We start from the raw sequence: 25,342 nt of genomic DNA on the forward strand, positions 1-25,342 counted from the left end.
GAGCAAGATCAAAGTATGCTCCAAATTAACCTGCGGATGTATAAAATTGAAGAAATTGAAGTATAAAACAGGTCAAATGTTCTAAAACATTGATTCTGTTCATGCGGACGGAGCGTTTTCAGTGGGGGAAAGTCGCTGAAGACGTGCCAGCTTACAGAGTCCTCAAGTCAACAAGCAGACGTTGGATGCTTTCCTTAAAGCCAAGACAGCCTTCACTGATGTCCTGGAAACTGATGACATAAATGTTGTCATGTCAATGTCGAACAGTTGTTTAATGTTTTCTTTTTTTTTCATGATGTACAATTTTGGAAACTATTGTCAACTTTTTCACAACAAGCCGGATATTTCAAAGGGTGAGAGGACTCTTTGTATAGAGCTGAATTACTGCTGAACTTATCCAAGCGCAAGGCTGGAACAAAGCGTGTAACATACTGTGTTTGTGGGCGACAGTCCATCTCCTCTTTAGGGATGAGGTTTCTCTGATTTCGAGTTTTTCGACCTGTCTCAGAGTTCAGAGAGCACTGCAGCATGGTTCTGGATCTTCTTTATTATCTATATGGTTTTTTTTTCTTTCCTTGCATGATGGAGTTTTAACTCGCCCTCATAAACGCAGCGATGCTGGTTTTGTTTGTGTTTGAGACGGCGTGCCCTCGAGGGGTAAAAGGTCACATACCCCAGATCCAGTGCGTGTGTAACGGAGTTAAAAATACATCAGAAAAGCGTGCACTTACCTGTTCTTAATTATTATTTTAAGTGTGAATTTTATCATTTTTTTTATTATATTTTATTTTGAAAACCCAGAAACCGGATCTCACTCTAACGTTTAGAAGCTGCTAAGGCTTCCGCTCCTCACAGTGCAAGTTCTGTAATGAAAGGCTCTGGCATTTTTATGGTTTCTGGTGTGAATGTTGTTACATAAGTTGTACATGTCGATGTATATAGGTTCATATTGATATTAGAAAGTTTCTGTGTAACCGAAACAAAGGCTGGTTGCTGTTAAACAGTGTTTCTGCCGTATTTATGCTCTTTGGCAGTAAGCTTTTGTCAGCCCCCTAGTGGTTGCTGCGCATAGCAGGAAATGTGTTTGATTTACTGTTTTTCTGTGCTTTTTGTGATGTTGTTTTACATTGTAGGAGCTACAATTGCTAGTACCATCAGAAGACACCTGTTGAGTGTGTTTTATGTCTTCTGCAGGTATGTGAGCCGTTAACAGTCATCTTGTCTGTAAAGCACAAGCAAGTGAAAATGTAGTGCGCTACCATTAATTTTTCACTAGAGGGCAATGTTTAGCCGGTGATACTGTTTACTGAGACTTCTGTTATCCTGTTATTTTGTTTTATACGATTGTGAAATGTATTTTATTAGTCATAAGATTTCTTTTTTTGTATACAAGTTCAGTGTGACAGACTGAAAAATGGGAGAAATTATTATTTTCCATCTTTTCTTTATTAAAAAGTTAATTGTAAGTCTGTCGAGACAGCGCGCGCTTGCACTGTGAGGGAGCTACAATTGCTAGTACCATCAGAAGACACCTGTTGAGTGTGTTTTATGTCTTCTGCAGGAATAAATTGTGAAAAGCCAACCTTTCTGAGCGTCTGTGATTTTTGAAGAGCTGGAAGCGTTACACGTGTTTCAGGGATAATTTTTAACCCAGACTCTTTGCGACTTTATTTTTTTCTTTAAATGTTCAGCTACTTTGCTCATGCTCTCTGGGAATCCTCGCTTTACAGCAGGCAGTGTTACTGATTAACGTGAGCAGTTGTGAGATATTCCACCAGATGTTTTAAGAGGTTTTGCACTACTTTTGTAGCCTTTTATCCATTTAATTGTGCTCTTCAGTTTTTAAATATCATTATCTTGCTCATTATTACTCAGCTTCTTTCACAACCCTGTGGAGTAACAGCGTGAGCACAAAGAAGTTAACCAGCTCACGCGCTTCTTTTGCGGTTTGGACTCCTGACATTTCTTTGGAGGTGGACGAACACCAAAGTAATTGCTTAAAGGCGCTTGCTTCTTCGACATCTTTAAGAGTTCTGAACAAATGTCTGTCCTCTTATGAAAATCCTATGGACGCAAACACGCGTTGCAACTTCTCATCTGGTGCGTGTCTTTTATTTTGAAAGGGCACCTGCGGACCACTTATGTGCACCCCGGTTATAGTCAACTTTTTTTAAAACTTATATTAGCTTTGTCATGTCTTTTATTGAGCTATACATTCAGATGACATGTTATTGAGCATACGTGTACAACTGTTTTTGAGTGAGTGGATATACTTCTCAAAACGATTAAAGGAACACTTCAAGATTTGACTGTGTGAATGAAAGAATCGAGTCAGAATTCAGGAATGATGGAGGACATGACAGCAGCTCATTTACTTGACACTTTATTTGTCACGTGTAAACAAAAATACACAAATTCATGTAGAAAAAATAAACCTTTGGATTCCTATAAAAACCCCACCTCAGCAAACATTCAAAGAAACTTTATAAATAACATGTTCAAGACCTTTGGACTTTAACAGCATCTGAAGCAAAGATTTATTCAGACTAATTAAAACACACACACACACACACACACACACAGGAACTGTAGTATCATTTAGTCACACCATTTAGTTTATACACTATTATAAATACTTCAATGAACACATCACGCCTCACATGTCTACAATCTTCTGTCCAGTATTTCGGTTCAATCTGCCCCCCCCCCCAAAATAATCCACTGCGAGGTCCTCATTCCGACTTCTTGCTGTTGTTGTAAACTGATCCGTTATTGTTCACAGACCTCCCGTTGGATAGAGTACCTGCAGCCTCCTCGGGCTTCAGATACTCTTTCGTCACTTTCTGAAAGGTTGGGTGGGCAGTCAGCACCCGCAGCAGACTCTCTGTGGAAACAAAGCCACAGCAGGGATGCTTTTTACTACCGTCTAGTAACAGGCATTCACTGACCGCCCTGGTTCTTGAGGGAAATTTGTTCTTTTGCAGCTCATCTACACTGTTCAGCTGATTCTCACCTTCAGTGAGCCGGTTCTGATCGGAGGTGGCGGCGTAGAGGTCGGCAATTCTGTGCTGAGGGACGCCCACCAGCGCCTCCATCAGGTCCGACAGCTCCCTTTCGCTCAGGCTGCCTCCGCCCTCTCTGTTAAACAACTGAAAAACAAACAGTGAACAATCAAGAAAACAGCAGGAGGTACAAAAAGGCTCCTTATGGAGGTGAAGACTGTTTTTGTGCAAGCCGATCGAGCCTAAGTTCCACAGTTTGAACCCAGGGAAGAGTCACAAATCCCACTGGGGGAGTCAGGCTTAAAAACTAAAACATGCAGGTCTCTTTAATTCTGTAATTTCTTACTACGGAGTTAAAATTATATCCTGACTATGTGTCATATTTCTAAATGCAGACAGGGGAAAGTGGAGAAAGGTGAGGCGATCAGCAGGACTTACAGTGAAAGCAGAGCGAAGCAGTGTCTTCAGGTCAACACATCCAGTCAGGGGTGCGACACTAAAATAGATGTGCCTCAGGTCCACAGAGTCATCCTAAAACACACAGATTACATCAGCACCTTCTCCCTCTGAGCTTTTTAAATGTCGCATTATCTGAAAAAGCACAGATGAGTTATTATAACGCCTCATTTATAAATCAAAACTCCGAAATCACAATGCACTCCTCTTTATGATATGCCCCAAGATCTGTTTGCTCTCGGTAAACACAGCAGGGCTTTTTAAATCCAGGATCCTGTGGTTAGAAGAAGCAGCTGCGAGTTTGTGACTTATCGGTTAACATTCATCAGCGTTTAGTTTGTCCTTGCTCCTCTGAATAGATCTGCTCTTTCTGTGGATTGTGAGAATCATCCGTACCATTCTCACTCGAGCGTCGCATAAACTCTTTAACAAGAAGCTGGCCGACGAGCTTTTAAAATGCTCTGCTCAACCTGCTGCCAGTAAGTACGAGTTACAGATGGATGGAAGGGTTTGTGTTTCACCTCGTCACTAATTGGCTACACAAACATCTACAGTGTCTAACGGCAACAGAGAAACACGCTTAACCTTTGTCGTGCCCTCCCTCCCTGAAGAATCAGTTCATCGAAAGCGGCCGAAGCATTTCATTTTGAATCTTGTCGGCTTATCGACTTATCAGATCCGAGTATAGTTGACTCAGCTGTCGCGAGTTCTTGTGAAAAACAAATATTTGGTGCACACAGTGTGCACTCAGGCGCAGTTTACAGCCATAAAACCTAAGAGGACGGTCTGACTCTGCTGCAGCGCGTACACCCGACCGTACCTTGGAGTAGAGGCTGCAGATGTGGACAGCTGTCTGCTGGTGGCTCAGCCCGAGGATGGAGGCGAGCTCCTCTGCGCTGACCTTTGCACCCTGAGCTCCTGAGCGACACCTGTCAATCATCCTGTCCAGAGCCTCCTGTACTTCATGCGCTCCCAGACTGACGGAGAGGAGGATAAAGGAGGTGAAGTAAGCTGATGTGTGACAGAGACTAAAGGGTTTAAAGTTTAGTAAAACATGAGCGGGAGTAATCTCTCACCCGTTTTTGTGCAGCAGCGTCAGCGTTTCTCTGGCTGGAGACTCCAGCGGGAGGGACAGGCCGCCGACTTTGCTGACGGGAACCCCACCCTCCATCACGTGGTCTGTAGCAGGGACTCCAAGGGCCCTAACACACAGGAGAAACAGCTACGTCACAACAACCAGCAGACACAAATCCCTCTATCTGCTGTGGGATTATGATATTATTTTATGCCATGTTAGACCCCTAATTAAAGATTGTGAATTATTATGTAGTTTTAGTTTGCATTATGCTCCTGAATTAGAAGAAGGTGATAACTATTACATTTGGTAAACTGATTTGCATTATATTAGACTGTTGATTTATTGTGAATGAATGATATTGTTTTGTGATGCATTATACTGCTGAGTTATAAGAAAATATTGTTCACAGAAAGTCATCGTCTCATTTGTCTGATTAGAAGAGAACAGAGCATTCTGCCCCATCAGCAGGAGCAGATAAACAGGGAGCCAAGGTTGTAGCTTAGGCGCTGTGTGAGAGAAAGAATGTGAATGTTTAGGCTTTTATGATTAGGTGGGGGCCACTAGAGGCTATAAGAGTTTGATCAAGGCTCCACCATTTTGAGATCTGATGCTGTCTGTTGTATGGTGTCCATCTCCCACGCGTGTGTTCATTAAATCATCGTTTGACTTGACCCGGCCGGACCAGTGTTGTTATTTTGGTTTTCCTCTTGTATCCATTCCCAATATTTGAATCCGTAACAGTTTTGGGGGCTCGTCCTGTGGTATTGGGATGGAAGTTTTGGAGGTTTGGACGGTCCGAGGTGGTTGAACGGGCAGGCACGAGCCAGTGGTCTGACGTGAGTGGGCAAGCCGGCATATCTAAAGGTGAGGCACAACCTGTTGAATGTAAATCCAAACTGTGCCAAATTGGACTGTATAAATTAAAAGCCTACTCACTGAAATTACTGGTGAAGGCCTGTTTTGATTTTGATGAAAAAATCTCATGAGTTTTGAAACTTGAAATAAGCTTATAAGTAATAATACTGGGTTAGAGTCCCAAGATAAAGTAATAATACTGAGTTAGAGTCTCAGGTAAAGGTAATAATACTGGGTTAGAGTCCCAAGGTAAAGGAAAATAATACTGAGTTAGAGTCTCAGGTAGTTGGATAGGGAATTGGTCATTTTGTGAGTTAGAGTCTCCATTGGTCTAAAGATTGCATCTGTGTTGGTCATTTTGCGAGTTAGAGTCTCCAATGTCCATAACGTTGCATCTGCCTCAGTCATACTCTTGTTTTTGGGTGTTGTCTGTTGTTTAAAAGTATTATAAATTATTTAAGAACGGTGGTTAGAGTCCACTAGGAGGCGCAGTGCTCAGAGGTAACGCTTGCCAAGGCCAGGGACGCCTAGGCCTTGTCCTCTTTGAGGGATAGTCAGTTGGTCACTGTGGAGCTTGGGGCACTCCAGAATAACTAGGAGTTAGAGTCTCCTTACCGTGTTGAACGGTATCTGCGCTTTTTTGGACACTTTAAATTGAGGTAGGGACTTTAGAGATGAGGCCAGATACAGTTAGAGTCTGATACTGGTTAATTGATTACAAAAAAGTTGGACTTTCTTCGGTTGGACCCGTTATCTTAAATTTGTCAAAATTGTGTAGGCGCTAAAACTTTCAGGCCTGAGAGTGATTGTAAATATAAGACGTCTTTGTAATATAATAGAGAGTTGAGTGTGAAACGAGGCTGTGTGTGACGACAGCGCGTTGCAGCGCTGCGAGCTATTTTTAGATAGTGTGTGAACATGCAAATGAGGTGGCTGCTGTGAAGCCCACAGAGGACTTCCTGTTTAGCGTGTTATTGAGTTTTATATAAGTATGATTTGCAAACAATGATACATGCCTGTAATTAAAACGCTGATTTTGCTGATTACAATATTACAAATAAAGTTTTAAATCACTACGGTGAATGTTTAATGTTTGGCTGAGTTTTGATATGGGAGAGACGGCTTCGCAGCTGCTGGGGGTAAGTGACCGGAAACTTGCATGCCCATAAAAGGCAACTGCCTGACTGTGTGAACTATGCACCAAGAGAGAGAGTAAAATCTAGGTAGATGAATTAAATGGATGTTGTAAGAAAAATAGTAAATGAATGTTTTAGTCTCTTAATACAGGTGGATTTCTCTCAACCTGGAGACCTGAGTACAGCGGCAAAAGGATAGATTAATAAAATTGGGACGACACACATGCCAAGCTCTGGCTCAAAATTTTACAGTTTGACCTCTCACTTTGTCCCCACCCGAAAAAGAAGTTTAAAGGACATCTTCTCCTCCAGTTATCGGTTACCATCACTGGAAATTTTCAGGCAAGTTTTTCACTGAATTGTTTTTGGCACCATGTGTCCCTGAATCTCACAAGCAAGCTCTAATTCCTGGCTGAAGACATGGAATGCTGTTATTTAAGGTGGGAAATCAAAATTTGGGAAACAAAATTAAAAACACATACAATTGGAGAAATGCCTTGCTTGAGAAAAAAAAAAAAAAAGTTAAAATAACCCACCCACAAACGCACATACACGCAATGAAGAAACAGCTTACATTCATGAACACGTGAAGAGTTTCCAGCAAGCTTAAAGCAGCAAAACTTAACATACACCTGATGTTAAATGATAAAGTCTATCCACTACTAACAAATAAACTCTCTGGGTTGCAGGACAACAACTTGACTTCAAAAAGACAGACACTGGTAAATCACAAACCAGTGATGAAACAACAAATTTAGTGGTTAAAAGAGTCAAATTGTGACATGTTTTCCTCTGATTGATTAATATAAGTGATTATTGAATGAAATAAAATTACTTTTTTGAATTATTAAACATGATCTTAAGAATTTTAACGTGTACCTGTGTTGTCCTGTCAACTTGGTGGGTTATGAGTTGATTATATAGTGAGAAAAAACAAAAAAAAGGGGGGGAGAAGGCTGACACAGGGCCTGGCCCCTCTCTGAATAACATAGCCAAAACAACATTATTTTCAAACAACATCATTTTCCTGTTCGTCTGTTTTTGTTTTGTTTTTGTTTTTTCTCTTTATGCTTAATTACAGGCTGCTTTGTCGGCCCTGAAAGCCGAGGCTGACCTGGACTCCTGCTCTCCCCTCTACCATCTTTGCTCTCCCTTCTACCATCTTTGATGTGACCCTGACCAAATGCTACAGCAGCTGGACCCACAACAACAGCCTGAGAATGTCAACAGTGCTGCAGAAAAGAAATCTCATGCAGCGGAGACGGAGAACATTAAATCCAAGGCCCGTTTCACTACACGGGGGAGATTTCCAGACAGCTTCAGCTGACAGAGCTGTGACGAGACGCCTATTAAGCTCGGATGAAAAGTGAGGCCGAGCAAAAAATGCTGACCTTAACAACTCTGCATTAAAACTGTGCAGGACAGTGACGGACCAACACGGAGGATCGGGCAGCAGAAAGGGCGTGCCAGAGACACGAGGAGTAACTGAGGTCAGAAGGCACCTCAGATTGGACAAAAGCAGCAGAAGAACATAAGCTGAAGGCACAGGTGTCGGGGCTCGGTCAGGAGCTGACCTCTGAGAAGAGCCAAACAGCAGAGCTGCAGAAGGCCGTGGAGCAAAGCAAGGAAAACATCAATAAACTTCAATCTGACGTGTACGGAAAAGACTGAGGTTTCTGTCCTCAGTAAGAGCTCAAGACATCAGAGCAGAAACTGAGCATGCCTGAGGAGGAGCTGGCTGCTAATCGAACCCATCAGTCAGGCTTGGAGTCCCAGATACAGGACTTAAAATCAGGCCGGAGCTTGCTGGAGCAGGAGGTTGTCAAACCTGACGAGAAGCTCCAACACCAGGAGCAAACCCTGAAGAACCTACAGAAGCAAAAAGGGTCAAGTTAAGGAGAAGATGCAGGACACTGGAGAAAAGGACTGCCTCAATTGGGGCCAGAACTAGTATGGAGAGAACTTTGGGCAGCAGCACCAATGGACCCAAACGGACTGAAAAGGGGGAGGGCAGGACCCCAGGGCACGCTTCAGGCCATGGTTTACCCAGAACACCAGAACAGGAAAGTGATGAACACAAACACACACACAAACACACACATTTACATACACTGACTCAGAAGCAAGAGAAACACACATATGAACACATATGCACTCGTTGATTGACTGAGAAATGACACACACACACGCACACAAATCGAAATGCTGATTCAATTCACTGAGAAGTGATCCACACACACACACACATACACACATACATATACATGTTTGTGCAATGAAGAATGCTTTACTAACAAATGCTATGCTGATACGCAAAATGCTGCACACAAACGTCCAAATACAGAATTTGTTACAACAACTAGAAGCCATTGATTGTTTAATTGGTTAAATGCATTTCATGTCACCCAGAGGGCATTTGTGTAGATTTAGGGGACAGGGTCTAAAGCAGTTTGGTTATGAAAACAATGTCTGTGAGTGATGTCTGTTTATGGCTCAAGGCCTCGACTGAATTGTTTACCGTGCTTCACACAGCCTGATAAGGAGCAGTGGTACAGAGTGAAAATGATGAATTAACGGTGTGAGCCTTATTTCGGAGAGTCACATGTTCGTGATTGAGATTTAATTGAAGGAGGAACACACTAAAAAAAATAAATAAATAAATAAAAATAATAACAATAATAAAATATAAAATAAAAATAAGAAAAGGGGGCCAGCCCTTGGATTTCTGTAAGCATCCCACATGTATTTAACACAATTGCCTCAGGCTTTAAAGATTTGTATAAAATTCAACAGGAAATCATAGCTTCCCTGTATTTCCTACATTGTTGGCATGCTGGTGAGTGCTGTTGCTCCACAGTAAGAAGGTCCTGGGTGCAAGTCCACAGTCTGGCTAGTTTGCAGTGGTTTCTCTCTGGGTATTCTGGTTTCCTGCCACAGTGAAAAGTCATGCAGCTGTTAGAGTTAGGTTAATTGATGATTCTAAATTATCCGTGAATGTAAGTGTAAATGGTTGTTTGTTTCTAGGTGATAGACTGGTGACCGGTTCGGGGTGCACCCTGCCTCGTAACCTATCACTTTAGAGTTATTTCCCAGCCCTCCTGCAATCAGGATAAAGATAGGAGGATGGTAGTTGTTGTAGACCCATTCAATTTTTATGGTAACCAGAATTTAGACTTTGTTGAACCGTAGGCAATATGAAGACAACATGTAGTATTTAAGGGACCAAGTAGAATTTGGATAAAAGTTATTGAATAGTGTTGAAATAAAATGACAGAATTGTGAAGGATTAAAATATTCCAGGAGCTCAACTTACTCCATCTGAACATGTCTTAATCGTGTAATCTGAACTCAAAATGCACAGGTTTACTGAATATGAAAAGGTTGTGTTGATTTAACTCAGTTGTTTAAGTTTTTACCAAAGCAAAACATTTGTGTGCAACTAGTGTCCACTATTGAATCAAATAAGTCCAACATGTTTTTTGTCAGTGCAAAAGAAGTTACGGTACCTGTATGCTTACACAATATTGTCCCTGGACAGAGAAAAACTTTCTGGTGAAGTTTTGGTTGATTTTGGGTTTTGCTTAACACTAGGTTGATTTTATCAGTGAGGTTTGGATTGTTTTCTTTCTCTAAGAGAGAGAAAGATGGTTTTATGCTTGGACATGTTTCTAACGGGCCCCAGTATTTGTTATTATATGAGTATTTTATTGGTTACGTTGTTTTTGCTTTTGTTACAGTGCACTGAAATAAGAACATCTGAGAGGAGTGATCCACCGGTGGTGATATTTTGGTATTTTGTGAGTTCCTGATTTAACAAATCAGCTCTTTAATCCAGGCCTGAGAGATTGAACTTTAAAGCGCTATAAAATATTCTTACTGAAAACAGTTGCAAAGTATTTTTCTCCATGATTATAATGGGCTTGGGAGAAATTCACTTATATGGGACATTGATCACAGGAGAAGTCCTGAGCCTAAAAGGATTGCAGCGAGTCAATCCAGTCCAAAAAACAAGGAACTGTTTTTCCTTTAAAATGATAACGTCATCTTGCTGGTGATGGAGCCTCGAATAGGTTCCGCGTGAGACTCCATTATCAGCAATATCTGGTATGAATGTGTGTGAATGTATGCATGTGACTGGACTGTGATGGACTGACGACTAAAAGTTTTAACTGACTTGATACTGAGACAAAAACGGTACCGACTTTAGGATTAGTACATGTCCACAAACAATTCACCCAGCCTGTAAAAGAAGGGTGGATGTTTTGTCTCGCTTTGTTTTGTTTTTGCAGGAGTAGAAGGAGGACGGAGACTAAAGGGGGAGGCTGTAGCTTCACATGAGTGTGAACTGCAGACTTAACCCTTTGGTTGCTAATTTTGAGCTACTGATGTTTCCATTAAGAAAATTGGGTTTTATTAGCTGTGTTTCGATTAATGCAGCACATTATATTGTTGGGAATGTTAAATGCTAAAGTGAAGAGAAGCTTTGATTTCACTCAAGACTGAACATGTTATTATTAACCATAGCAGGCCACTGTAAAAAGTCAATCAATTTTGATAGAAAAAGCAAGAAAAAACTCTATTGATACCTATGAATAACAGGGGAATGATAGACGGTCACATTCAAAATAGAGATATGTAATGACAAACCTTGGTCCACGTCATTTAGGTTCTCCATTGAAATAGTCAATAATTTAGAAAAGTAAGATAGAACCGACAGGGGCATGTGCTGAGATGTGGTGCTGCACAAGAACAAGAGCAAAATAAAGAAAAATTATTGTTTAGTTTTGATAAATTAAAATTAAAATGTACCATTACACTCAGAGGATCAATATGAAATTCAATATATGCTAATTTTGTATGAAGTACATGACTGATAACTGTTCTGTCCTGAGCTTTTGTTTTTACAGCACCCACTTGACCACACCAACAGTTTCTCGCCACCAAAAGGGGTACTTGCAAAGAATAGGGAGGAATATCATCAGAAGGGGGAAAGGTAAGCCCCGATGGGGGTGATAACATTATTAATTTCACGTATGGTCAAATTCTTAAAACTTGACCCCAAACATGAAAAATTCTTCAAACATTTAGAGACAGAGTGGAGTTCTAGATAAACATAATGCAGCAAACCACATAAGGATGGACCATTGGAATTAATAAGATGGTGAAAAAACACGCAGGAAAAATGTTGATCATGTTGATTATGTTTATTCCAGTGCAGGGATTGACTAATCTGACCAGGAAATGTTATAAATGGATTGTCGGAACAATCAGCGTTAAAGTCACCTTTGACAGTCCAGACTAAGATGGCGTTGGACATCTTCAGGGCGGAAAAGGGTTGGTGTGACCAAAGTGTGGTTTGGCTTGTTGTATGTATATTTCATAATGATACAGCTCTGGATGGACCAGTTACCAGGGCATGGAAGGAGGACAGACTCATTAAATGAGGAGAAGGAATTTTCTGGGATTGGAGATCCTGTGGGTGAGTGGTTGACTAAAAGCATGCATAAAATAAAAGCTATTTTTTGTTATTGATTGGTAAATAGATTGATAATTGGCCACATTCACAGTTGTATTGACTTGTAGTGGACGTAGTCTACTTCATGTTTAAGCACTCTAATTAACAGATTGAAAATAGTGACATTAAAGGAAGAATATGCAGCACCACCCTGTCAAATGCCAGTGCCGGTGGGGCTCAGTGATGAATCAGGTGAGCTTCATGGCTGAATTAAAACATAGAGGCCCCTGCTGTGGTCAGTAAGGGATAAAAAGGGTGTGTTTTACTGTTATTTTAGCATCAGCATTATTGTTACATCAGAATCATATAACAAGCATTGCATTGAACATTTATTGAAGTTATTGACATATTAACATTTGTATTACAGTGATTGTTATAACCCCATGTTAATCTTCTATCTACAGGTGTCAAAAGTAGTCAACAAGTTTATGTTGAAGTGAAGTTCATAATAGTACAGGTTTTGTTTGTAGACAATTGTGAAGACGCAGGCTCTGGGCGGAGCCAGGTGTTAAACAGATCTAACATGACAATTAAATTGATTTCATTCCCTAACACAGGATAACAAGACTGGAGCAACGACACTGGACAGGAGAAAGTCTGATACTTTCTAAGATATGAGCTCACTAACCTTTTCTTTTAATTTTCTAGCTTCATTGAATGGACACATGTTAGATTTAGAAATGGCTAATTTGTTTATGTCTTTTATTAGAATGAGTGGTTTTAATCATTTTTATACATATCTTGCAAATGTGCTTATAATGAGTTGGCACTCGGTCTTTTGAAGGTCATAAGCTTCGTTCGGCGATAGTCCGGACTGATAAAGTGTAGGAAATGCCTTGAGTGCAGCAGGCTAAATGCAAACACGCTTACACACACATACACTAAATTAGGATAAGTCCTTGGGACATTCTGAATATTCTAAACAAATTCTGAATCACCAAAAGATCAGTAGACAGCAACATTAGATTGTTAGAGCTAGGAAGAGAGGTGTTTTGGTTTTCTGTCTCTTACAGAGAAAGGAACAGACACCAGACGAGGTCACAGATATACGAGGATCCTTGGCAGCAGAGACAGTTACGGTGACTGCGGAAACATCAACTGGGTTCAAGTGTCATGGCATTTTGGGCTCCAGTTAGTCACCTAAAAAGGATGGATCAAATAAACACAGCAATAACCATGAAGGGGTTGACGGAAATCCAGGAACACCACACCAACGACGTTCGAGAGGCTGTTGGTCATAAGGAGAACACCTTTCTGTTCCTTTTCCTGGGGAACACAGCTGTGACCCCAGAATACACAGATCATTGTTTGAAATCGGGGCAGAATAATCCCCTGATCTGTGCAACGACTGAAGGGTTGTCTAACCCCTGATGTTGAAGGAAACAAGAGCCGAGGATCACCCGACTGGAAGACATTGGTGCCTACAGCAATAAAATAAAGGTTAAAAGCTCCTCGGACAGAGGTTCTAGTCTGAGTACGTTTGGAGGGTATAAGGTAGCACCGAAATAAAGCTGTGGGAGAACTGGGGAGTGATGGGAGTATCATCTGTACCTACTGTTGTTGTTGTAATAAAAGTTTTTCTTGCATCTGAACTGCGCAAACACAGAGGTCATCTCACATATGGTTCACCCAACAGGGGGACAAAGGGCCTAAGGAGTAAGGAGAAATGAACCCGGCAACACTGGATTGCAGGGTGTAAGTGAGCTCTTTAAGTCTAAAGAGCTCATCAGGGGGAATTGTGGGATTATGATATTATTTTATGCCATGTTAGACCCCTAATTAAAGATTGTGAATTATTATGTAGTTTTAGTTTGCATTATGCTCCTGAATTAGAAGAAGGTGATAACTATTACATTTGGTAAACTGATTTGCATTATATTAGACTGTTGATTTATTGTGAATGAATGATATTGTTTTGTGATGCATTATACTGCTGAGTTATAAGAAAATATTGTTCACAGAAAGTCATCGTCTCATTTGTCTGATTAGAAGAGAACAGAGCATTCTGCCCCATCAGCAGGAGCAGATAAACAGGGAGCCAAGGTTGTAGCTTAGGCGCTGTGTGAGAGAAAGAATGTGAATGTTTAGGCTTTTATGATTAGGTGGGGGCCACTAGAGGCTATAAGAGTTTGATCAAGGCTCCACCATTTTGAGATCTGATGCTGTCTGTTGTATGGTGTCCATCTCCCACGCGTGTGTTCATTAAATCATCGTTTGACTTGACCCGGCCGGACCAGTGTTGTTATTTTGGTTTTCCTCTTGTATCCATTCCCAATATTTGAATCCGTAACACTGCCTCGTACATAAGATCCAACCTAAAACTACATGAAATATAATTTCCCGTGACCGCTCACACGTAACTACACATCATAAAAATTAGAGATGGCACAATACCACTTTTTTATGTCCGATACCGATATCATAAATTTGGATATCTGCTGATACCGATATGAATCCGATATAGTGTGTTTTTTAATCAATAAAATGTTTTTTTTAATATCTTGCTGCATTTTGTATAAGTTTATACTCAAGTTTAAATAAATAACAACACTAAAGCTATTCTGTTATACCTGTATGTAAAAAATACACTGCGCCCAAAATATTTCATAGTTCAGCAACACTGATCAATCTAATAAACTTAAACCTACTCCATCCTCCCTATTCTGGTATTTTAAAGAGTACTTAGCAGAAATATTAGGCAACCTAACTAATAGGGTTGCAAACTCCCAGCAAAAAAAAAAAAAAAAAAAAAATAGGGAACCACCCCCCACCTCATGATGCTTAATCGATGTAATCAAATTTAATTTGATGCAGGGGGAAAATGCACAAAAATAAAAATTTTTTCAAGAATAATTAAATAGATTCAACATCTTTCTTCAACAGAATTGCACAGATGGTATCTTCCCAAAGGAAAAAGTAGTATAGCTTATAGGGTATATTAGACTTAACAGTTACTATATACAGTAATGGACTTCTATGTATTTTACATCAGATTAAAACTTTGGGTGTAAGAGTCAGATAATTATTTATTAAAAGCTAGACATTTTAAATGAGAATAAGAAAGAAAAGTATGTCTTTGTGCCCCCTTTTCCCTGTTCATGCCCTATCGGCCCCCCTGGCTAAACTTTGCTAGATCCGCCCCTGCACAGTTACCAGCCGTCAGCTGCGTAGAAAAGGATCCTGGTGTAGAAAGTAATATTAAATAAATTCTTACAACAGCTTATCAAGCTTGATAGTGCTGCTGTTGTTCAGCCGCTGGTTTCCTCTTTCTGGTGAGAAGTGGGCCAAAAACTAAGAAGAGAGACGGACTCGCGACAGAAAAGCCGATCAGCTGATCATTAAGCAGTTTCACGATTGAAGTGGCAGCAGGAGAGAGAGAGAGAGAGAGAGGCAGTCGCTCTATATATCTGTTGTTAAGCTTAACGTGGGAATGCTTTACATACATTCAGAGATGAACTTACACACTTGCTTTACTTCTCTCTGGGAAAACTTCCTCGGAGATGAAATGCTGGTTTGGTAGCGAGGCTACAAATACACACAGCCGCTCAATCACGTGATGCATACTGCTGCCACGTGCTACGGTTATGAGCCGAGTTACACCGTGTAGCAAGTTTTGTGAGGTGCTGTTTTGATATTTAATGGATCGGATTACATTTTTTATTTCTCGCCAATATCCGATCCAGTAGTTTGGGTCAGTATCGGACCGATACCGATACGTAATATCGGATCGGTCCATCTCTAATAAAAATGTGACATTGCAGAGATAACACACAAAACACAAAATCACCAAACAGAGCCAGAAAGTATTTAAAAAAAACAGAAATTCAAGGACCAGAAGGCATGTTTAAACCTGCAGTTTCTCTGCACGCCACCAGGTGGTGACAACTGTTGGTAAAAGATACGTTCTGGTGCTTTTGAGGTAAACTGCTAACTACTTGTTGGCCGTCTGGGATGTGTGATAGGTAAGATCAAGTGAATAAGGTTCCAGTCACACAGGCCTAGAGACTGGTCTGCAACCATCTGGCAGCCACCTGTTGCTATTGACATATGTGCTGCTGGGGCCTTGTGAGACCTTTCTATTGGCTTATCTAAATACAATTAAGCTAAACGTGTGCAGTAAGTCTGTGCTTCAGTTTTATTGGTAACAATACTTAGTTTATGTGGTCAGTGGAAGTACTGCAATTTTTGAATCTCCACTGTTGGTTTTTCTTACTTTTTTTGGTGCTTGGACACAGGAATGACAGGAATGTACCTCCATTGTAATGCATGTCTACTGTAACATGAGCAACAAACCGGTTCCCCATAACAGGGAGAACCAGTAAGTGGGATTATTAAAAAAAAATAAAAATAAAAATAAAAGGGAGGCATTCAAAAATCCACTTTAACTTTAATTAATCAGCGGCTGCAGCCAAACTGTTAGGCTGACGTGTCATAAAATGAGGGAAAATGTGCGCCTCACCTGGCCATGAGTTTCTGAACGTTGTCTGCGTACAGGTTGGGGTCCTTCTTCTCCTCCTCTGAAGGGTTGTAAACTGGCAGGAACTGCAGCACAATAAAGAGATAAACACTGTTTGGTGTAGTCACAGTAACAGCTCAACAGAGAGGCAAAAGTCAACACACACACTTTTTTTTTTTTTTTAAACCACACCAACTCTGTCACACTTCTGCCCACACCCAGTCATGGCTGTAACCTGTCACTACAATTAACAGTAATGTCAGATTGTGCTAAACACACACGTGGGCGTACACACCCACATCACTGAGGTGTGGGTGTGTAAAAGGACATTTTCACAAGTTGTAGATATATACGCTTTTGTCTGATAAGCTGAATGACCAGTTCTCACCTCAACAGTCATGTTGGTGTACGGCTGGGACACCGTGTGCCACAGAGCCTCGGTCCTAACACACAGAGCAGAAGATTAGATTCATCATGAAAAATTAGCATTTTGTTTTGATTAAATCACAGTTCAGGCAGGATCCTGTGTGCAGGGGTGCTACTGTGATCGGAAATATGTTAAAGGGATCTTGGTGCATAGCGCTCGATAATACTGTTTAAGAACACCTGTTTTGGTCCCGTCTGGTCCTGAGTCATTTCTGGAGGGGTATTATATTCACCTGAATAACAATGGCGCCATATTTGGCTGCTATGATGGGACAAGAACACATCTGTCCCACCAAAGATGAGCTGTGAGAGAAGGCAGGACCATTGGAGTGGAAAATCAGCATCCCCCCTTCCCTGTGTACACTAGCTACCTTTGATTAACATTTTCCCCCACCTATGTTTGTCCTTTGTTTTCTGCTCTTGTGTTTTGGTATACAAAAAGTGTAATACGTGGGCGATCGTGGCTCAAGAGTTGGGAGTTCGCCTTGTAATCGGAAGGTTGCCGGTTCGAGCCCCGGCTCGGACAGTCTCGGTCGTTGTGTCCTTGGGCAAGACACTTCACCTACCGCCTACTGGTGTTGGCCAGAAGGGCCGATGGCGCGATATGGCAGCCTCGCTTCTGTCAGTCTGCCCCAGGGCAGCTGTGGCTACAACTGTAGCTTGCCTCCACCAGTGTGTGAATGTGAGAGTGAATGGGTGGATGACTGGACGTGTAAAAGCGCTTTGGGGTCCCTAGGCGGGACTAGTAAAAGCGCTATACAAATACAGGCCATTTACCATTTTACCATTTAATACTGAGTTTTGATGTTGTATATTTTGTGTCAAATCTCTAAAAATGCAATAACGACATAGCAGCAGACATAACAGCAGTGAGAGTGGTCAGGTGCGGTCAGTATTACTGCGCACGCTGGAAAAAACGAGCACATTTCCTTAGAGTGCAAAGTCCGGAACGCTTCAGCCTCGTTTAGCTTCCCGTCTGTGTCATGCTTCACAAGGGCTTCTGAAAGGTCATAAACAAAAACGCTCTCTAGGAGGAAGGCTTCCTCCACTACCATGCTCTGACAATATCACACTTCTTTCTTCACTAATTTACATTTACACACTTATTACATTAAAATCTTGACCCTTATGAAGAGCTTTTTTTTTTAAAAACAAAAAAACAAAAACAAAACACTGGTTTCTGCTTTTTAAATTTTGCTCAACACGATCTCCATTCTTCTATATTGTCTACATCATAAGCTTTTTACAAATGACTTGATTATTTGCAACAATATTGCCAATATCCTTGCATTTTTCCCCCAGTGTAATTGAATTATTGATATGTTGTATGTGTTAAAAACAAAAGCTAAACCTGTTGGTGTAGTGGGCGGTTCACCATGGCAACGTATGCTAGTCTGGAGCAAGTTATGTTGGAGATTAGCGACAGACAGGTATGAAAACGATGGCTGCTGACTAATCTGAAGATTTGCATCGACATTCCTGGATGATCTCTCAGAGCTCTGTGTACAGAGAATAGGACAAACTTCAGTTTTTAAAGTCTTTTTCTCTCCCTGATGAGCATCAGTAAGAAATACAGATTCTTAAAAGCAACTTCAAAGGTTTACAAAAGTGGGGTGATTCTTCTTGCTCTCAGACTGTTAAACGCCATCAGAGCTGCAGCTGGGAGGGAAAAAACAAACCATCTTCCAAACAAAACTTTGATGGGACCCTTAACTGTAAGCACATGTCTCTTAATATTCGAGCCGTGGCACCGAGAAGTCTTTTGAACTTGTGCAGTCAGACTTTTTGCCCACTTTCCATCCCAGCTTCAAACAGGCCAAACTTTATTGATACAAGAAATCTTTTCTAGTCTGACAAAAGCACTTGAAGCTCACACGCATTGTGTGTTTGTTCTCTTCATATCTCTCTGATGTAGCGGTTTTATCTTCCTTTGTAAAAATATACACCCGTGCCCGTGATTGGTCAGACTGGCAACGCCACCTTTTTCCACACGAACGCGCTCATCTCAAGTGATCGCCACATTCGTGCGACTGCTTATCCTGATTGCAGATGTTGGCATAAGTGAAACCAGATAAAGCCAGACGTCTTGGGTGTGTTGGACTTGTTTCATAGCACAGGGCCCTGCTGATCTGTTACAGCTGACAATGATAAGCACTGCATTGAGCTTCTAGAAAAAGCATAAGGATGCTGAAAAGCTGCTCTTGTATAATTATTTTAAGCACCAAGTTCTTACTTGGAGCTTACCTTAAGTAGATTTTTATTTTCATTTGTTTCTGGGGTTTGCTAAACTAAACCCTGACATTAAACATGTGTGACAGATGTGCAGGTGAAGCAATGAAGGAACTCACCAGGCTGTGCCTTTGTATGTCCAGCGGACAGTATCCTGAAGAAGAGACAACAAATTTAAATAAACATTTAAAGTTTTCTTATCTTTCCTCTCAGTTGCTTTCCCAGAGTGGGAGGGGTTATTATTCTTTTATTTTATAGCATATATAATACCAGTCAGTCCCGGCACACCTCGGTAGTACCCAGTATGCAAACACAGTGCCTGAGTAAACATCACAGTGTGTTCACAAATGCAAACCTCAGCTGATTAAAGTACAGGACTGTGTGTGCCGAACGCATCCCAGGAAGAGGACATGACAGGGGAGGCCGCAGAACATGACATAAAACATCCGTAAATACTGTTGCACAACTGTTGCTGTTGTACCAGCTGAGCTAGGCTGCAGGTAATGCAGGTTTGTGAAAACAAAAACAAAAAACAAAACAAAACAAGAAGCTCATCAGAGCAGCACTCACTTAACCCACTAGAACCAGAAATATTAAATAATCGCCACAAAATTCACATTTTTTGAAAATGGAGAGTGACAAATTTGTTTAAAAAAAAAAAATTCCCTATAAATTTCCAATCATGGCTTTTAATTTGTATCCTATTCGCTACATCTGGCTTTTTTTTTTTTTTTTTTTTTTTTTTTTTTTAAAAACACACCTTAAAAAAACTTGCTTTGAAATGTATTTCTGGGAGAAATGGGAGAAATAAAATACATTTATAATGTAGAAAAGTCAGAAACTCCCAAAAACAGTAAGTATGAAATATGATACACTAGGCACTAAGGAGTTAGAGTTATTTGTTTATTTTCCTAGCATGATAAATCTGATTTCAGGAAGTGAAATCAGATTTTCAGATAGGCAAAATATAAAGACTCCAACGAGACACGTTACGAACCCTTAATGAACACCAAGGCCATCCTTAAAGACATGATTCATTAAAGCCATTCAATCATATCATGTATGGGGTGCATGGGAAACATTTGGATAATGTTTGAGGCCCGTTTACCCAAATAGCATCTCCCTGGTACAGATCTCTCTGTGGATGAACAGCTGCAGTTTCAGGCAAATCAGCCCAGTGTGGCATAAACCTGAGCTGTGATCACAGACCTCTTTAAAAACAAAGACCCAGGAACATTTGAGAATATCTGCCACAGACAGAGGACACGGTCCAGGTACGATAAACGGAAACAGAGCCGACAAAAATGGCAGTCCTGTGTAAAATATGGAAGGGCTCAAATGATTAATATAACCTAAAAGAGCCAAAGAAGGAGTCTGCTGTCACCAGCAGCATGCCCCATGGTGTTACTCACCAGCTTGTTGGGGTAATGCAGCAGCACAGGTTGGACAGGAACTCCAGCGAGAAAGGCACCTGATGACACCGATGGAGACAGGAGGAAAGAGGAGCAGTTAATCACACAGCAGCAGCACAATGTGCGGCTTCGCCCTTCCCGCTCACACAGGTCATTCCTGCATCATTTGTTCAAACGGCTGGAAAACCAGCATGATGTCACCTACGTGAGTCGCACATGTAGGTCCCACTCACCGGGCTTGAATTTGATGAGAGCACTGCCGTTAGTCGTTGTCCCCTCGGGAAACATCAGCATCTGGACAGAAATAAAAAGAAGCAGTGAGCTGAGACAGAGCGATTTCCAGGCTTGTGATGTCATGGCAGTGTTGCCACCTCACACGGGACTTTCAGACTGCTTATGGCTCCTTTCACTTTAAGCTCTTTGGGAAACATCAACATCCCTTATCTTCTCAGCCACAATTTCACATAGTTATTTTACTTTTCTCTTCATAAACACTGAGTCTTTTAATCTGTGTCCCCTCTTTTTCTACCAGCAGTAACAGCTGCCCCGAGGTGACTTTTTCAGTGTGTAAACCAGGGGTCCCCAATCTCAGTCCACGAGGGCCGGTGTCCCTGCAGGTTTTAGATCTCACCCTGGGTCAACACACCTGAATCACATGATTAGGTCATTACCAGGCCTCTGGAGAACTTCAAGACATGTTGATTGTAATTTATCCATTTAAATCAGCTGTGATGGATCAAGGATACATCTAAAACCTGCAGGGACACCGGCCCTCGTGGACTGGGATTGGGGACCCCTGGTGTACACTGTTGTTAAGGACACAAATGTAAACAAATGTGTTCCCGTGAGGCATAAAAGTGGATCATTTTCCTCCTCTTCCATCAAGAGGACCTAATCTAATCGTGATCAACTGCTCACTTGTGACAAACTACAGATTTTTTCTAAACCACAAGCAGTAAACAACAGAAGGACCATTCCCATTAAAAGATTATCTTTAATCTGCTTTGCATTCCTCAAACTGCTGCAAAGTCTGACAGGATAATTTGGTAGAGATTTCACTTCTGTAAACAAGAACCCAGCCGAGGGAGGAGTGACATTCTGTCAGCCGCCAAAGTGTCTCACCTGAGGCCAGTAGCCGTCGGAGGTCAACCTCTCATTGAGTTGAGCGACAGCTTTTTTTCTCGACTCTGGATCCTTCCTGCTCACCAGCACAGACTGGTTGAACTCCAGCAGAGCTGAAACACAATTAAGAAAAGAACAAGAATCAGAATCAGAAAGCAAGACACCCTGTAAGACGCAGCAGATCAGGAGCCAGCGGTGTGGGCCGCTTCTTTATCTTTGGATCTCCTCGCATGCTTGTACTTTCCTCTAACACAGGGGTGCTGAACTCCAGGCCTGAAGGGACAATGTCCTGCAGGTTTTAGATCTCACCCTGGGTCAACACACCTGAATCAAATGATTAGTTCATTACCAGGCCTCTGGAGAACTTCAAGACATGTTGAGGAGATAATTTAGCCATTTAAATAATCTGTTTTGGATCAAGGACACATCTAAAACCTGCAGGACACCGGCCCTTGAGGTCTGGAGTTCCCCCACCCCCTACTCTAACTGCCCGATGGCCAAATATTGCTCTGGATTGTTTGTGTGAAAAAGGTGGAGAGCGAATGCCTGCTGTTATCAGCACACTGCACTGTGAATACCTCCACAGCACAGGAAAATATGTCACCCAGGCACTTGTCATTACAAAAATGCAACCAAGTGACTAAAAGCAGATAGGTTTACAATCCAGAGGAGAAAAAAAAGCTTTCTTAAAAACTTATTTGTGGGCAAAGTTGGGAAACTTTTCAGGTGTTTATTATCAGTCGTGTGGTTGTTCTATATGTGCAGTTTTTTAACCTGTGAAATAAAGTTAAATTAGATAATGCTGCAAAATAACAGCTCAACTAGAAGTCCTGAGGGGTTTCAGGATGGATTCCCAGCAGTGAGTTTGTTTTACCCTGTGGTGGAGAGAATTCAGCTAATTCAGATGTAAAGACAAGAGGATGAAATTCATTGAAAAAAAGAGAAACAAGAAAAGATATAACTATATCTATAACTGCAAATACTGCGCATTACATTTTGACTTTTATGAAATCCAACCTAGATAAACAAGTAACTGGATAGACAAGTAACAAGTTCCTTGTAAACAAGGAAGTCTGCACTTGAAGCCTCGACCTTCATGTTGTCATCAGAGGCTGAGTCAGCAGAATAGCCGAGGGGTTCCTGTAAAAGATAAAACACGCGATCAAAGGCAGATTTCTCTCCTACAGCAGACATGGAGACATCTGAAAGGAAGCAGCATGTACGCCCTAAGACCATAGCTCAGCAGCACCTTACATCAGCATGCAATAAGCTGTGTGGGCAAGTTTGCAGAGCTTCTAGCACGGCGGCAGCAGAATTCACAAGAAAAGGAGGCGCACATTAATCTAACAGTTAATTTCTTTATTCATTATCGGTGTCAGAAATGTGCGAGTGTGCTTTAGCTCCTCAGAGGCTACGGTGATGGCTTCAACGCAAAAACAAGTTCATGGATCATCTGCCTCCATCTCCACCCTGTTCCTAGCATCCTCCTCTTCTGTCACACCAACCCTCTACATGTCCTCCTTCACTATATCCACAAATCTCCTCTGAGGTCTTCCTCTTTGCCTGGCAGCTCCATCTTCGACATCCTTTGTCCAATATACCCAGTGTTCCTCCTCTGCACATGTTTAAACCATCTCAGTCTCTTTGTCTCATTTCTACTCCAGTCCATTCTGATCATTCCCGGGGAAAATCTAAGCATCTCCATCTTTCTGTCAGTGCCATTGTCTCCAAACCACACATTACATCACATCACAGCAGGCCTCACTACCCTCTTGTAAAGCTTCCCTTTCACTCTTGCTGCTATTCTTCTGTCATGTCATAGTTCTCTGACACCTATCCCTGTACAATGTATGTAATTTCTATCTGTTTTACTTGAAAATTCCCATTATTGTCAACCCACAATAAAAAAAAAAAAAAAAAAAAAAAAAAATGCGCATGAAGGAAATGTATATATTGATAAATCTTAAGAACTAGCTAAGAGCTACTCTTGTTTACCTCCTATGACCGGCAGGCTGGCGTTCTCTGACCTCGACACCACCGACGCCAGCTGGGCCGGGCAGAAAACCAGCATGTCCAGAAAGCTGCTGTGGGGCGCCACCACCAGCACCGGAGCCTCCTTCAGGTTTGCCCTGCGACCTTTGACCTTAACCCAGTAGAAACCCAGAGAGAAGAACACAGCTCTGCTCAGCAGCCAGATGATTGGGTGGTAAAACCAGCGGCGCCAGCCTTCTACGGGTTTGGAGCGCTCCTCCTCGGACAGGCCGGCCAATCTCAGCCGGGCGATGGGCCACATTATGAGGAAGAAAAGGACCGCCAAGGTGACGCGTATGGGGAAGAGGATGCTGCCAAGGATGAAACCCTGTGAGATCAGAAGAAATACATTAAATACGCAGTCACACATACGACCCAATAAATCTCATACCGCTCAGAAACGGGACTTTGCATGATTTGAAATTAGCAGCGCTGCGATAAATACATTTGTTTAAACCTAGTTTCATCAGAATGAATAACAGTGGAAATTTTTGCTTAGCAAATATTTACAAATGAGGCACAGATTTCTGTCAAATAATGTAACAGACAGACTCCTTTATTGATTGGTTAGTTTATTCAGTCACCAAAGTCCCATTTTGTGACAGGAAAACCCTGATTCGTAGCTATTAAATAGCCTTTTTTGATGGTTTTACAACTTTAGTCTGAAACTACTGAATAAAATTAAGATTAGAGCTTTGCACCTGTGTATAAGGGGAACACACTCAGATGCCCATAGAGGTGCAGTTTTACACATGTTTATAAATTGAAAGCCTATCTCATTGCTTCCCAGCCACACTGATACGTTTTCCAAAGTTGCGCAACCCTCTGGTATGTTGTTCTCATCATCGACCCCGCCTATCCGTGCTGGGAACATTTATGACTTGGCTCATTTGCTTATGATCTCAGAGAAACAGGGAGCTGTCGAAGCCTAAACTGAAGATTGTATCGATATGGGAAATGGCAAAAATAGAAGAAAATGGGAAACCAGAAGAGTCCCACGAGAAAACGCTTGATAGTAAATACTTCGTAAATAACCTCTTAGTGACTGGCTCCTCTTTCCGTGTTGGTAAAAATCATCACATGGTTGGTTTCAGGTGTTAACACTCAATGTTTGAATGACTGATGGTCACTAAAATTAAACACGTCATTATATGCGTTTTTCTATTTTATTTTCTATCGATATATATTTGAGCGTTACCCGGATCCTTTGCGCCCTGGTCAGCTTCATTTTGTGAATGAACGGATGTGGATACTCCTGCGTTGCCGAGTAACCGTCGTCGATCCTCTCCATGGCGCGAGGTAAACTGGAAAAGTTTATTAATTTTCTTAAAGGAATTTTAACACTTAAAAAAAGTAATTTACACTCCCTGAGGGGTTGATTAAAAAGTTACATAAAGCTGTCACTTCCCCTGTTTGCTTTTATTTTAAATTAAAAGGTTAATTAAAGTGCCTCGCGCACTCTATTAAAAAGAGCAGTTAGCTAGTAGAAGCCAAACGCTCGCGTGCAATCCTTTGAAGCAGCAAAAACATAAGACGACAACCATCTAAAAACCAACTTCTCCGGTCCTTCTCCTCCACATGGCAAAATAAACGCCACAGCAACGCCACCCAGCCTCATTTAAAG

At 41.5% G+C, this 25,342-nt stretch overlaps 1 protein-coding gene and 1 long non-coding RNA gene across 3 annotated transcripts; one reads left to right on the forward strand and one right to left on the reverse strand.

Annotated features, from left to right (window-relative positions):
• Positions 1-2,370: 2,370 nt before the first annotated feature.
• On the reverse strand, positions 2,371-25,342 carry LOC146522435 (lysophospholipid acyltransferase LPCAT4-like). 2 transcript variants are annotated; one of them, XM_085155505.1, is made up of 13 exons: positions 24,917-25,342; positions 23,683-24,046; positions 21,688-21,800; positions 20,799-20,859; positions 20,566-20,624; positions 19,273-19,307; positions 16,887-16,941; positions 16,502-16,584; positions 4,535-4,660; positions 4,279-4,435; positions 3,441-3,533; positions 3,014-3,149; positions 2,371-2,884 (listed from the first exon to the last, which is right to left on the reverse strand). In XM_085155505.1, exons 1-13 carry the CDS (start codon positions 25,007-25,009, stop codon positions 2,733-2,735), a joined length of 1,527 nt encoding a protein of 508 aa, XP_085011631.1. In that variant the 5' UTR covers positions 25,010-25,342; the 3' UTR covers positions 2,371-2,732. The 2 variants fall into 2 exon arrangements, with proteins under 2 accessions (XP_085011631.1, XP_085011632.1); XM_085155506.1 differs by lacking the exon at positions 24,917-25,342 and adding an exon at positions 24,754-24,909.
• Positions 4,344-15,432, forward strand: LOC146522436 (uncharacterized). Its single transcript, XR_014873457.1, has 2 exons — positions 4,344-4,459; positions 4,549-15,432. It is a non-coding gene; the product is annotated as an uncharacterized LOC146522436 (long non-coding RNA).

Source organism: Neolamprologus multifasciatus, chromosome 3 (assembly GCF_963576455.1).
Source record: "Neolamprologus multifasciatus chromosome 3, fNeoMul1.2, whole genome shotgun sequence".
NCBI classification, from domain to species: domain Eukaryota; kingdom Metazoa; phylum Chordata; class Actinopteri; order Cichliformes; family Cichlidae; genus Neolamprologus; species Neolamprologus multifasciatus.